A 15,401-nucleotide genomic window follows, 5' to 3' on the forward strand; every position below is an offset into this window, starting at 1 on the left:
CCAACTGTTAAACCTTTATCCTTGTCTGAACCTTGGTCAATGTGCCTGGTGGTGCCCAGATGTTTGACACCACAGCACAGGGGATGCATGCTGCTGAGTCAGGTCCTTACTGTGCTGATTGGTTTGTTCCTATGGAGGAAGAGATCTCCCAGACATCCTCCAGTGTTGCCGATGATCAAGGTTACAGCACCATTTCAGGGGTATGTGCAGCTTTAACTGTCCCGTTCTTGTATGCGCCACAAAGATCCATGAACAACTCAACAATTTTACAGCTCTCAGTTTTGCTCGAGCTCTGAATTCGCCATCACATCAAAGACAGCTGCTTCAGTGAGCGTGCCATCTGGATGTGTGTTTAAGAGCAGATAGCACAAACCAGTCTGCGGCTGCTGGTTAACCAGACGTTCACCCGCCAGCGTTTTTCCTTTTTTCCTCTGCTGCAGCCTATTGCAGTGCAGACAGTAGGTGAGTGACAGAATGAATGTTTTCTTTCCAGGAGCTGGTGGTGATGGGTGCACCGGGGTCATACTACTGGACGGGGACGATCAAGGTGTACAACCTGACCTCTGACACCTTCTACAGCCCCAACAAAGACGATGTCGACTCCCACAGATACAGCTACCTTGGTGAGAGGCGGTTAATGAGAATGCTGTTGTATTGAATTTGAAATGTGTCGGTGTGGAGGAGCTGAAACTGATTACTGTGTGTCTCCAGGCTACGCTGTGACTGCTGGACACTTCTCCTCTCCTAATGTAATAGACATAGCTGCAGGGGCGCCTCAGCACAGCGGCAGTGGAAAAGTAGGGACTTTATCTTTTGTCTTGCTTCCAGCTGTTGAACTGATTTGTATTTGCTTGCTACAGTGACTTTATTTTTCTCCTGCGCAGGTTTACATTTTCAAAATTGATGGTGCGTCTTTGGTGAAGAGTTTTCAAGCCTCAGGGAAAATGGTAAGAGCTCAGATGTGGCTTTGGTCTCCAGCAGTCCTGTTTTGCATTAATATACGGCACAGATTTTTGCATTTCTTTCATCAGGAAACCATACAAAAATATTTGTTTAACCTAATCTGCCTTTGGAATCACGCAGTCGACTCTTGAGAAACATTGCAGACGCACTGCTCTAATTGCTTTGTTGTCTGAACTGCGTTGTTTATGTCTGTGTTCGATGTTAAGAAAGCAACAGCGATTTAAAGAAAGAACACTAGAGTCCAAAGCCAGGGAAACAGTTCATGCTTTTCATTCAGACTAAATACAGAACAGTCAGGGTAACTTGATATAAATTGTGTAAATATTCTTAATATTGGCAGAGCTATTAAAAAGCACAAATAAACCTGTGTTAATTGTATGAAGTGAAGATGTGTCTGTGTTCTGACCCGTTGCTCTGTGGCTCGACTTGGTTCCAGATGGGCTCTTACTTTGGCTCCTCATTGTGTGCAGTTGATCTGAACCAGGACGGCCTGTCGGATCTGCTGGTGGGGGCACCCATGCACAGCCAGCTCCGGGATGAGGGCCAGGTGACTGTGTACCTCAGCAAGGGCAACGTGAGTGGGAGCTGTGGGCTCAGTGGGAACACGATACCATAACTTGCAGACTTATTTTACTACAGTATGTCCATTCGCTCCTTTCATCTGCGCTGATGTACATATCTAGAGTGAGTTATTTCAGACCATGTTTATTATCATGTTACCAGAATAAAACAATGGAGCGCTGTGTGATTTAGCAGTGAGATTATTTAAAAGTAGAGCTTCTGTTTGGACATTTTATATCGAAGACCTATTGCCGCAAAGGTGACTGTGTGTTTGTTAAATCGTTTGGATCAAAGGCAGCTATGTACAGCTGAGGCCAACGCTGCAGCAGTTTACTGCAGGCCATTTCTCTTTTCTTATGCCAGCTCTTTATATAAACTGTTCTCTTGCCTGATTCTGTTTTCAGGGTGTGATGGAAGAAGACGCTGTGTTGACTGGTGATAATGCTTTCAATGCGCACTTCGGGGAGTCGATTGCTGCAATTGGAGACATAGATGACGACGGTTATCAAGGTCAGAAAAGCAACATTATATTATCATTATGAACTATCAGCTTCACATCATAAATACACTTTTAACTATTAAAAGCAGGGTTCTCTGCATGTTTTCAAGCAAAATGCAGCTAAATCAGGTGTTTCTCAGCTCCAGGACAGCATATTTTGAGAACACTTGGCGTACAGTGATTTATTCACAGCTTTTAATTGTGCAAAACAGACGAACGTTTCGACACTGCTATGTCGAATACTTTGACTCTGATGAAGGCACAGTGTTGTCGAAACTGTATCACATGGTCTTCATCGGCATGTAAAGTATGCTCATTTGTAAGAAAAATACAGAGTTCAGAAGTTCTGATACAGGAATCATCCAGGCATAAGCATTTTCACACATTATGCCATTATGTTTTCATTATACATAACTAGACGGTGAAATAGAAGTGTTTGAAGTAGTGGTTTCCAATTTCTTCAAGAGTCATGACATGATTACTGGGGTAGAACAGAATGATCAAAACATCCATCCATCCATTCTCTATACACCGCTTTATCCTCATTAGGGTCGCGGGGGGTGCTGGAGCCTATCCCAGCTGACTCGGGCGAAGGCAGGGGACACCCTGGACAGGTCGCCAGTCTTTCGCAGGGCTACATATACAGACACACAATCACACTCACATTCACACCTATGGGCAATTTAGAGTAACCAATTAACCTCAGCATATGTTTGGACTGTGGGAGGAAGCCGGAGTACCCGGAGAAAACCCACGCATGCACAAGGAGGACATGCAAACTCCATGCAGAAAGATCCTGGGCTCAGGCCGGGACTCGAACCAGGGATCTTCTTGCTGCAAGGCGAAAGTGCTAACCACTACTGCACTGTGCAGCCCATGATCAAAATATGAGACATATTTTTCTTTTTTCCTGACTTTGTTTTGTTAAATTTTGGATAGTTTTACCTTTTTGATACTTAAAGAGAGCCTGTTGTGAAAATGAATATTTTTTTAACCTTGTTGACATATCCATATGGTGTTTTATAAAAGGTAGAAGGTATATTAGGAGCAAAATAAGCAGTCAGTCTTGAGCGTTTCTACCTTGAAACTGTAGTGTACCAATGACAGTCTCAAAAACATGAAATTGCTACAATATTCTAACTTTCCTTTGTATAGCGTAGAGAAGTTTTACAGTGTTTGACTAGAGTTTGAAGACTATATAACTGAAAACAACAGTACAGCAGTAAATATAAGACATTTGAAGGCAGGAAGGATTTTTTTTCATGGAAGAAACTTTTAAATATATAACTCTGATACAGTTAAATTAAGTTTCAGGGGTTTAGTCAGGGACCACAAAAGGAGTTCAAACAATATTCCAAAAATACAACCAGAGAGGTTAAAATGGGACAAGGTCTTGTCACCGCTATACTAGTATGTGACCTCCCATTCACCACCAGAGAGAGGTCAGAACAGAACTGGGGCTGGTGTGCATGTTTTTAATGGCCCTCCAGTGGTCTATGAATCTGCAATCCAAAGAATGGCGACCACTCGGCGACGGCATTCAGAGCAATTAGAGCGGCATTGTTTCTGGATTCATGAAACTAAGCCGTTTCTTCTGTCATCTGGTGAATAATAAAGTCACACACTTTATATCCCTCAGCCCACAAGCAAACGATGTTTTGAGATGCTCAGTAGGTGCAAAAAAAACTCTTCACAGACATTCTGTTGCAAGCGATTACCCTGTGGTGTACGGGTTCTGCAGAAAATATTGCCCTCTTTTATCCTTGTGCGCACAGAGTCATCCAGACACAAACCAAATTATCCACATACACAGCGAGACATACATTTATGCTGTCTGTTTTCCATGGCAAACGCTCGGCCTGACTCTGAAGGCTCCAGTTGGCGTTCATCTCACACTCGAGGCTGGAAGCTTCTGCCTGGTTTCATCTCCGTGTGAGATACGCCTCGAGGCTTGCAGCCTGGCACAGCATGTGTGAGTGCAGAGAAAGATGGCAGCTGGGGAGTATAACTCATCTTGTAACTCGTCACTCTTGGATTGCGGAAAGAGCCAAACGTACCCGCTGACTGACACATGATTATTTACAACTTAGCTGCTACCATTTAATTTGAAAGTACTACTGTAGAAATACGCATGTGGCTACGCTGACAAAAGGACTTGAACTCTATCTCCATATAATGAAATAATTATTGTGTAACACTTCTTAATTAATTTGTTTTACCAATTCTGCTTTGGTATGCTGCACCACATGGCATGGAAGTGTTTTGGTTTATGAAAGAAGGTTATATGTGGACTTTCTGATGAAATGGACTCAGGCAAGGGTGTTTCAGGGCTCTCGCCAGCACTTTATAGTCTTGTTTCCACTTTCTCAGAGGTCACACGAGTTTTATAGCCATTAACAACACTTAATTGTCTATTACGAGTCTTGTTTCCCAGGCACAGGCCAGCTGAAAGTAAACAGAGGGTTAATAGAAGCTTTTCAGTGCATTCACAAACACACTCATTCACTTACGTACTCCTTCATTCATGTGCCGACTTTTCACAGAAGTGCTTTTTGTGCTTTATTCCTCTCTTCAGATGTAGCTATAGGAGCGCCTAAAGAGGATGACTATGCAGGAGCTGTGTACATCTACCACGGAGACGCCGCAGGAATCACCAGAAAATACTCCATGGTAGGAACTCATGTGAACGTCTCCTACTCCGATGTGATCTGCTTGTTTCTCATTTCTACGTTTATTAGTTGCTTTATAGCATCATTAATGCGTGACAGATTTTGATGAAGGCCAGCTTTTGAGTGTGTGCAGATGCATGTTGCCGCTGAGGTAGCTGAGTAATGTGTTGTAAAGTCACAGGTGGTAAAGTGGAATTGCGAATACATTTTAGATCTGTGCAGCCTTGAACACAGTACAAGAAGTTCGTTGGGGCTTCTTTATCAAAAAATGTAGAAGACTACAAAGCATTTTCAAGCAAAATAATCACACTTTTAGCCTCGGTAGTTCATGTTTACCACTGGGATCAATCAATCAATCAAGCAACTTTAGTTGTCCCCATCGGGGCAGTTGGTTAGATGGATACCTTCACCACACATAAAGCACAAGGCCCATAAATACAACTCTGAAAACATAAACACACAGTAAAATATCCACTTTGAAAAGGCTGAAAACATTCTGCAACTAACTGCTTTTTCCTTGTAGAGTTTAGGAAATTCAGGAAGAAAGATTTGAATGGTTTTTGAAGACTACTGGCATAGCTGGTGACTTCATGGTACCATCACTGTAACACAGAGCCAAAGCAGTGATCTCATGTTCAGGCTCTCCCCTGTTCCACTGCCTCAATGCAATCTCATGTAGCATTTCTGTCATCAGTCTTATGTGGGAAAAAAAGCGTGTTCTCGGGGATTTCTTTCTGTATTTTGAGAAAACCATCCATTACAGCACTTGCCTTAAGAAACTCAAACCTAACAAAGTTAAACAGAGGCAGCTTTTAGCGTTTCGGCTCCAAGTCGCTGGTATAGTTTGCCTGAGGGCCTGAGAGCAGCTGCAAGTGTTGAAATCCTTAAATGTAAACTTAAATCCTACCTCTCCATTCTGGCTTTTGATATGGTTTTCAGACATTTCTTACTTCATTTTATTCATATGTTGTTACATTGTAATCCATATTTATTTTATTTTGTCAAGTTTAGAGTCCAGTTTTTATTATTTGTCTTTACTTTTATCAAGTTTATTTCCTAGATATTGCCTTGTCAGTCATTTGTAAAGCACTTTGAATTACACTAAGCTCTATGACAGGTATGCAAGTAAATTTTGAGTGACTGTTCGAACAACAGTTCTGTAAACTGCAGCTCGCATGGAACAAAACTACAAATTTGGCAGTAAAAGTATTGACATCATCTGCTTACGTCAGTGTTCATAACTTACCGTCGCTCTTATTTTTTCCAACTTTCTTCATGTACATATTGAAGTACTTGCTCATCCCTGTCCTGTTGTCCTCACAGATATGTCTGCACTGACCCCGACTGCCCCTTAATTTGATCATCCGTCTATTAAAGACAAACGCAGGGCAAAAACAAATCACACACTGTACTGACTTTTTTTCCGTGTTGGCTCACACGTGTTATTCAAAGGCTGGTATCATCTGTTCCAGAAACTGTCTGGACGCAGTGTAAACCCTGGTCTGCAGATGTTTGGCCAGTCCATCTCTGGCATGGTGGACATGGATGGCAACGGATACACAGGTATGATCACACGTGACTAGCTGACGCCTGGGAAGACTTTCCGAACCAAGAAAATAAAAATAAAAGGAAGTAAAAACACTTGATAAATATTTGGGTTTTTCACCCTCATGGTTTTTTGGATCTTATTCTTAGGCAATAGCAGAGTTTCAGCCTCGTGATTGAGGCATCTTGTTTACTGCATTCCACAGCTGACAGTCAGACTGAGCCAGCATGACAGTTTTAAGACCTCTGTGCATTGTCTTGGATTTGCAGGTGTAAAAAGTGCCGTCAGCAGATGTTGCATTAATATCCTATCTTTATGGATTTCCAAAACAATGGTGTTTTTGTTGCAGATATCACCATTGGAGCTTTTATGGCGGATAGTGTGGTGCTGCTGAGGTGAGTAGTGGGATGATTCTCCATTGCAAAGCAGCATGTGTTTCTACTTTGGAGTCGTTTTAATGCTCAGTCTCTCCCACACTTGTGTTCCTGTTCAGGTCCCGGCCTGTTATTACAGTGGATATCTCCATCTTTCTTCCCGTCTCCATCAACATCTCCGTGCCTCAGTGCCATGAGGGCCACCAGAACCTGAACTGCTTCAACGTCACCGTCTGCATGCGTTTCCGAGGTCGACAGCTGCCTGGACAAATAGGTGATGAGTGAAACCTGTGACCGATATGATACAGATTCCACAACTCTCACCCCTCTGTCTCCATGATTTAACATTCTGAAACTAAAGTGGTCCCGGGGCATTTTTTTTTTGCTTATGTCAAAATTTTACTCACTGTGAGCTCATTTTTCACTGCAAAGGGAAATCATGTACCTCTTTGGAAAAAGTACAACTGTGGCTTGAAGTAGAGAGAACTCAAGAGAAAGTAATATGCAATAAATGATTAACAAGAAAACACAAACTTAAATTTCATAGATTGGAGAAAAGTTGGAATGAGCATGTACAAGAATTTTACGAAGTGCCCACAGATTTGGTCTGTTGGGAATGTTGGGAGAAAGAGATATCCATGTGGTAGAATATGCTATATTTTACTATTTACATTTTTATTTTGTACTTCTAGCCTGTCTGGTCTGTGCAAACATCTCTTAATTTTTGCCATGTGAGACTTGGTCTCAGCTATGTCAGTCATGGTGTCTTAGTTGCACTGTGGGGTGCAGAATTCTTTGTTTCTTACAAAATTCTCTGCAATATCCAAGGGCTTGTCTGTATTGGCTTTATATTTGGCAAAATTCTTTTTAGAAAACTCATAAAATGCACTGATTGACATGAAATTTCACTTGGATAGTCCTAGAACTGTCAGAAAGTTAAATATCCAGCAACTGTTTTTCATTTTTTTTCCCAGTTTCCTGCTCTGAAAAATTGTGTAATTTTGAGAATTTTGTAAAGATAACATGTTTTTCAAACCTTCCAGTAGGTTTTGGGTTTCTGGAAAATAAACCAACCATTAAGTACAGGAGAGAATGAAGAAATATATCTTGATATAAAATACACAATTGATTGTTTTATTCATTTATAATAATTGTTTGACATAAATATGCGTCTTTTCTCTCTGGCCATGAATTTCAGAGAAGATAAATAGCATTCTCATGTCTGTGGATGAAGCTTGACGCTAGAGCCAGGAGGTGATAAGCTTAGCTTAGCATGAAGAATGAAGGCTTGGGGGCCTCGCGCTCTCCAAAGTGGAACAAATACAGCACGTCTACAACGAGAGCTTCATACAATCAGCTAACAACAAGTTATGGTCTTAAAAGGAGATTACTATTTCTTGGAAACTAGCATTTCTTGATGTCACCGAAAGTGCATCTGAAAAGCTATAAATCTCGTAGGTATGTGTCGTTGGTGTTGATCACCAACCCTGTCAAACCCCCGCAGATACATTCTGGTCTTGTTGTGTTGTGAGAAAGTGAAATTCATACTCCTTCAACTTCTAGTGGTCAATTAAATATGGAAAACTTGTAAACATGATCGAGCTGACTTACCGCAGCCTTTGGCCCATGGCTGACTGTCAGTCTGGCCGATGGTTTACCCTTCAGCCTCTGCTAACTTCTCACTGAGGGGTGCAGCTGTTTGGTGTTGTTAGGGCCGAGGTGGCGTGCTGCTCCAGTGTTTGGGTGTGGTCACTCGCAGCCCCCCAGGGAAGCAGGAGCCCTGTTGTTACATAATGACTATGCCCTGGCTCGCAGGAATAAAGCCTCTCTGTTTAGCCGTCTGGCGAACACCATGGAAAGTGCGGCACCATGTGTTTGGTGACTCCCATAATGAAGCCTTCCTGTGCCTCCTCTGGATTGAGCTCATGGCGTTCGCTCAGTTGGACGGCGGAAACAGTAGGCTTTGGTCCGACTAGGGTGTGTTTACCACCCCTCCCACTGTTTTACCAGTATGACACCCTCTTGGAGAAATTACTACAGAATGAGGCTGATTCATTCAGAGGAATAGATCTGAAATGGCCAAACGAAACGGAAACATTAGTAATGTTTGACTTGATGCTTATGATTTCTGAATTCAAAACAGATCTGATGTTGTTCTGTCTCGACGTCACTAAAGCCGAGTGTTGTTATAACAGTGCTTTCTTTCATAGTAATACTTGTACTGCCCCTCCAACTGGAAAATCCATCTGTTTTTTTTGTTAATCATTTTGTCAGTTCACTTTAAGCAACAGAAATTCCAACACAAAAGCCTGTTTTTATGCTTAGGCAAAGTTTGCCAGTAGACAATCCGGCGTGATCAGAATTAATGAAAAATCTTTTACTGTTTATCCCTTCTTCACATCTTTGTCTGGCTTTTGGATAAAAAGTTCCTTAAATTCTCAATTCTCTGTCTAGTGTCTGAATGAAAGTCATGACTGTTGATAGGTCAGTGTCCATCACAGCAGCAAACCTAAATTGCACAAGATCTACTTATGTTTGTTTTTATCGCACAGCATTGAACACAGAGTCCTCGTCAAGTTGAAGTAATATCCAATGATGTGACCAAAAAAATGTTCCCATCTCCCCTCATGTTAATTTGACTGTAACGAGCGATAATTTATTTGTTCCATGCTTTAATGGCAATTACCAGAAAACCAAACCTGCATACTCCAAGTGTTTCTCAAGAACAGAGAGCCACCACTGTCACTTGATATTATGTGTAACAGTGTTTGTGTCTCTTCTCAGAGTTGCTGTACAACTTGACTGCTGATGTGGATAAGCGAGAAAAGAGCCAGCCTTCCCGGATTTACTTTGCCCAGGGCGGATCTCAGGTCAGCCAGATGAGCCAGCAGCTCAGCCTGGACATCAACAGAGAGCAGTGCCAGCGCTACACTGCCTACGTTAAGGTAAGTTTGAACTGTGCGGCTGACCGCTGCTGGCTGTGTTTGTGTTGGGTTGTCCATGTGTTCCTCGTGTCCTCAGCTGATCCCTCTGTTGCTTTCCCATGACACTCTCCCCCTGCAGTGTTGATTTGTGATATGACTTATTTGCTTATGTGGTTTCTTCTTATTTATTTACAGAGCTTTTATTTTTTTGGTTTAAGCTTTAAAGGCCAGACATTTCCAGCTAAAATGTTTAGACAGATCAAAAACAAGTGCAATAATTAAAATGTCAAGATAAAGTAAGGATGATCTCGTAACTCGTAGGGGTAAAAGAATTGGCTGTTGTAGCTGAATGGCTGCAGATCAACAGGCATCTGCTGGGAAGCTATTTGTGTTGCCCTGCTGGGTTCAGGTTAAAGGTAACAGTCAGGGCCTTGATGGTTCCTGAAACCATACTGCTCAAGTGTGTCTGCAGAAACTGACAGAAACAGGAAACAGACTCTCCTTTGTCATCGCATAGTCCCTCTATTGTGCTCCTCTGTGAATTTAGCCACAGAGAGGGTCTTCGTCCTGAGGGCACCATCCATGTTTCACCTCCTCTCATACGGAGGCCCTCTGCAGTCCTGTAAATTTCACTGGCATTCTTAACGGTGCTCTCCAGGCGCTTTCACTGTGGGAGGCAGAGCTGCCAGCCGAGGAGGGGGCTGTCATTGCCGCGCCTGCCTCTCTTCCTTCAACTATTCAGACTATAATGAGCGCATAGCACAAGGAAGAATTGTAGTTGCGAGCTGCTTCATTCAACACGACACGCCTGTCTCAGTTATCGAGGTTTATTCAGGGAAGTCACCCGTGTGTTTATCCAGGCTCCTTGATAAACCCGGACAGTTTTGCACGTGGGACGAATCTACTATTTCAAACTTAATGCTCACTTCTCTCCATCCAAGTTGAAACACAAGTACCAGTAAGAGGAGGGTAACTCATGTAAAGTAGTTACCGCCCAGGGACATTTCAGCACTTCAACCAAACATCTTTAGGTTTGTGGGTGGGCGAGTGAATTATCATTCAGTCGTAGCTGCCATGAATCTGTGGCATCTCTCTGGCCGGGAGATAAACACACTTGTACTTTAAGTGCCATCTATCAGGCCAGGATAAGCGTTATATTGCTGCTCCATTGGTTAGTTCAGGCACTAAAGTTGCCGGATGAAATGACACTTTGATGTTGGTCTGAAAATCGCCGTAACGATCTTTAGGGGTGCAGATAGGTGGATTTTATGACCTTCAGATAGGACAAAGGTACTGTTGCTGTTTGATCCCCTTCAGTGTTTATGTTAAAGGTTTCTGGCTCTAGGTCTTGTAGACAGAGTGATATTGATCTCGTAACTGTTGAGAAAAAAGTGCAAATAAGGGTATCCTCCGAGAATGTCGAACCATTCCCTTCAAGTTTGGAGATGATAAATGTTTTTTTTTTGCGTGACTTCTTCAGTGTCTGTACCAGATTCCACCTGTTCAACAGCAAAAACCAGAATGGAAATTCTGAGAGTTAGCAAAAACCAAAAAGCCACACAGGACTATAAAGGTGTGGTGCCCAAATTACAGCCTTACGAGACTGTTTACAAGCTGAATGACCTTAAATATGCACGAGGAGTAAAGTGACCCAAGATTGCGACCTCAGATACAGAAAACTGTCTGCCGTAAGTAATTGTCATTATGGAGCGTGTTTGTCCTAAAGTTCCGAGAAGAGCTGAAGAATCACCATAATCAGAGGTGATCTGGCTCCGCTAGGCGAGAGGGTCTAGTCTGCTTGACCAATCGCATCGTTCATCTTCCTCATGTGTCTGCCCACATGAGCCATTCCCCCGAAGAGGTATGCTAATGGAAACCAGCTGGTTTGCCCGGCTGCATCCTCAAGGGTGAGGGTGGGGGGGATTGTGCACCCTCGCTCCACCCTCCTCTCTCTTGGCTAAAACATACAGTAAGACCAAGACCGGCGTCACAGCAGGGTGCCTGGCTGCTGTTGTGTCAACTGAAGCTGCATGTTGGCGCTGCTGATGGAAAAGCCTCACGTCAGGGTTGATTGCTTGAGCCCTGACGCAGGAGGGCCGGTGGAAGCAGGCCACGAGCTATTCTGAGCCTCTCTCACGTTTGGAAACTCCTCTGACCATCTGTCGACCCCATTTGTTGTCGTTGTACATGAAACTCTCTTAAAGGACCTCATTTTACAGCCAAACTTAATGATACTCTGTCAGAGTTGTCACCGTTCTACGCAGGCAGCAGACACGCTCAATTTTCCCCCATCTGAAGTCGAGCAAAAAGCTGGAGCTGCCACTCAGTAAATCATGGAGCTGCTGGGAACACAAGAGCATAACAGGAGTTATTCAGAGAGCACGCAGTACAGAAGCTAATAGTTCAGTGTGCAACTTTTTGGAGAGTAATTCCTTCTGAAATTATGCAAGTCTTTCATGTTGATCATTTTATACATGTTTTCTTTGGCACCGACGTACAGCATACCAGCCCTCCAGATGGTCTTTGTTTGGTTATTTTTAGCTAAATAAACTTCTCGCCGGCTTTCACTCGAGCTGTACCTCACATTTAGGGAGGGAAAGGAGTCGTGATGACTGATGAATGATTGGAAGTTCAGATGACCGGCGATGCTGTGCTTGAGATGGAAATGACTCATTTAACAAGAGAACCAATAACTTGAGGCAGGAATTCTTCAGTTTGATGTGTTCTAGTAAGTGATTTTGTACAGTTGGCATCTCATAGTTTTATAGAACAGACTCTCTGCTTATCGTGCCAAACAGAATGCATTTATTAAAATAGCTTAAATGCTTGTAGTGCTATTCACGTGCAGATGGACGCCTCAGCAAACATCCTTTATAATAAGGAACAACGCAAATATTTTTCAGGCAGGTAACTGACTTTTAATATGCAGACATACTTTATTTCTACACACCACTTGTCTTATGTTAGATGGATATGATAAGGAGCAAACAGTTGGGGGATTGACAAGTTAAAGATTCACAATGGACTAAGATTTTACAACCATATTGTCTGTGTAAAGTACAGACCTTGCAGTATTTTGTTGCTGTGAGATGTGAAAAAAAACTGCAATTTTCACTAGATAACTTGAAAAACTCTATTTGGAAAGAATGGATCATTTTACAATGTTTGGAGTAATTTTGTAATAGACTATCTGCATCAAAAAATTTTTAAAAAATACTGGAATTTGGGCTTTCTCACTTGGTGTAGCACTGGAAAAAGCATCCAAAATGGTTTTATGGCTTTGGCTGACATTCAGAACTAGTTTAATACTCATCATGCAGAGCTTTGTGGTGCTGATTTAAATGATCAGACAAATTAGTCTTGCTGCCTGGTGTGGTGGCAAAAATTGCAAGACACTGCCGACAGAGTACCTGTTTCTGGTCATCCTTTCTGTCGCCAAAATATGTCCGTACAGCTGACGTTGCATTTCTTTTTGAAACCAAACCTTCATTTTTAGTGCTTCTTTCCTGTTCCTCACTGATTTTCCTGTGCACACGTGGATCCTGCATGTCAACAAATTCTGCGTCTTGCAAAAAACAGCTTTTAAGAAACTGCATCCAAGAACCCTTAAATCCATCAGAGAGACTTCTTCTTCTGGAAAATTAGATCTGTTGGAGTTTTATTTTTGTATCAAAGAGCAAAAAAGTTGATGCATGATGTGTTTGAGTAAATTTACTTTACTTCACTTTCTTTGTGCTGAATGTAAACATGAGAATGCTAACAATGCCAATATGCAGGTTTTTAGCAGATATTTACTATCTTAATTAGCAGTGTTGGCATGCTAAAATGTAACAACTAGCACCACACAGAAAGCATCCAAAGTTGATGTGAACGTCATTAATTTTGTGAGGTGTTTTGTCATAAACCACAGTATTAAACAAAGTAAAATTCTTTGAAAAGATAATAGCTTTTATGAATCATTATGAAATCTCTATCTGGACAAATGTGGTGGATAGACTGACTGATATCGCCATTAATAGAGCAACACACGCATGGTAAGACAAAATAAAACAAGCAAAAAAAATAAAAATTCAGTCAGAGAAGTATTCACATCCTGTTCTGTTCTTTGTTTATCCATGTATGCATGTTCTATGCTGAGTGGAGGTCATGAGTGCCCACAGATTTGAGTGCAACAACAGATGTCAACATTACATGGTGATATACAGTATGTCTATGTACGTCTATAATCATTAGTCACCGACTGTTTGGTTGGAGAGTAACTCCACTCACTTGGCTTTGATTTATTGGCTGCCTTAGTCAATATATTTGAAGTTTTCCTTTGTTTGATGTTCTGTACTTCTTCTCTGCTTACATCTTTGGCAATTTATCCATCATCATATGTGTTTTGGCCTGTGCAGCCCCATTCCCGCGGAGCGCACGTGAGCCTTGAAAGCGTGCCAAAAGCCAGCTCCATTTGTGGTCATGAGTGGTTTTGTGTAGCGCTGGAGATGCATCACAGTCTCCAAGGAGGAGCTAAAATAGGCTGCTAAAGCCATGCCTGTAACAGTTGTCTGTTTAATTTAGCTTGTAAAGTATCCCCCCCGCTCCACCCGCTCTCCTTTCCCCTGGCCTATATTACTCTGCGCCCTATATCTCATGTCCTGCTAACGTTTGCATGGCACCACTGGAGTATTTACAGGCCCATTAAACTTTACTCTGATGGCTGCTGCTGTTATTGTGGCATCTTCAGGATGATTATCTATCTGCCAAAGCTAAACGCGCTGCAGTCTGTCAGGTCTCGTATTACTGAATGGAAATCTTGACCACACTGATATATTAAATTTGAGCAATGCTATGCATGAGCTCCTCAGGCCTTGTAGATGGACTGATGATGGTCTGTGAAGCTACAGAGAGAACCAGGTTATGCGAATCATTATCTCTGTGAATCTAATCGAAAGGAGGTAATGTTTTAACCAACCAGCTGGTCTGCTTGTTGGAATCAAATTTAGTGGACAAATATAGTAATTGAAATGCTATGTGTTGTTACAAAGCAAACATGCTGCCTGTATTCTCAAATGACTGAAGTCTGATGCTGGACATTGGCAAAATTGTCAAGAGTAAGAGCTTGAGTAGTTAATTTGTTGTTATGTTGTTAACCCATAACAAAATTACAAATTTCTTAAATCATTACTATGAAAAATGCCAAAAAATTAAATAAAGAAATTCGCAAGGAGCGACTTTTAACATGTGAACATTTCAAAAACAAAGAAACTATGTTTTAAATGGTGAACAGAATACTGTTGGATGTGTGGATTTTCAGCTTGTTCGGCCAAACAATTTATTGATTCATTGAGATAATAAGCTGTTGTGTTATCCATAATGAAAATAATTGTCAGTTGTAGAAATGCATTATATTGGATTTTTAAGCTGATATGCTGATATTCTGTATCTCATTTGCCAATACAATATATACAATTATTTTTCCAACTAATTGGGGAGAAGATTAGGTCTCTCCTGTAGTGGAATAAACATATTATCATCCAACACTTATGATGGTTACTGACAGGTGCAGAAAAAATATACAACGGTAAAATAAAAAAAACAATTCAACTTACATGTCAAACCTGCCACAATAATTTTAAAGAAACACTTTCAAATCAGATTATCAGCATTTAGCCTGACAGGTGTTATCTGCCTAGAAAATTTCAATTTAGCCCAGTGCAGATGTTTAATTTTAAAGCCTTTATCAGTCGACTATCCGGTGATGATGCAGATATCAATATCAATCAATCAAAGTTTCAAAATATGCATAGTTAGGTGCAGCTCAGGTCACCGGGGATTTCAATAAGGAGTTTTATTAGATTGAAAACTTGATAACACACCAGA

General features: G+C 41.7%; 1 protein-coding gene across 1 annotated transcript in view; it reads left to right on the plus strand.

Annotated features, from left to right (window-relative positions):
- itga9 (integrin, alpha 9) overlaps window positions 1–15,401 on the plus strand; it is a 55,748-nt gene that overhangs the window by 9,459 nt on the left and 30,888 nt on the right. Inside the window, exons 6-15 of the mRNA XM_022192334.2 lie at window positions 494–623; window positions 712–797; window positions 885–947; window positions 1,400–1,537; window positions 1,929–2,034; window positions 4,599–4,693; window positions 6,165–6,255; window positions 6,588–6,633; window positions 6,732–6,886; window positions 9,397–9,557. Of these exons, the coding sequence (XP_022048026.1) occupies window positions 494–623; window positions 712–797; window positions 885–947; window positions 1,400–1,537; window positions 1,929–2,034; window positions 4,599–4,693; window positions 6,165–6,255; window positions 6,588–6,633; window positions 6,732–6,886; window positions 9,397–9,557 (1,071 nt within the window). The remainder of the gene's footprint in view (window positions 1–493; window positions 624–711; window positions 798–884; window positions 948–1,399; window positions 1,538–1,928; window positions 2,035–4,598; window positions 4,694–6,164; window positions 6,256–6,587; window positions 6,634–6,731; window positions 6,887–9,396; window positions 9,558–15,401) is intronic.

Source organism: Acanthochromis polyacanthus, chromosome 15, assembly GCF_021347895.1.
Source record: "Acanthochromis polyacanthus isolate Apoly-LR-REF ecotype Palm Island chromosome 15, KAUST_Apoly_ChrSc, whole genome shotgun sequence".
In the NCBI taxonomy this organism is placed as follows: Eukaryota; Metazoa; Chordata; class Actinopteri; family Pomacentridae; genus Acanthochromis; species Acanthochromis polyacanthus.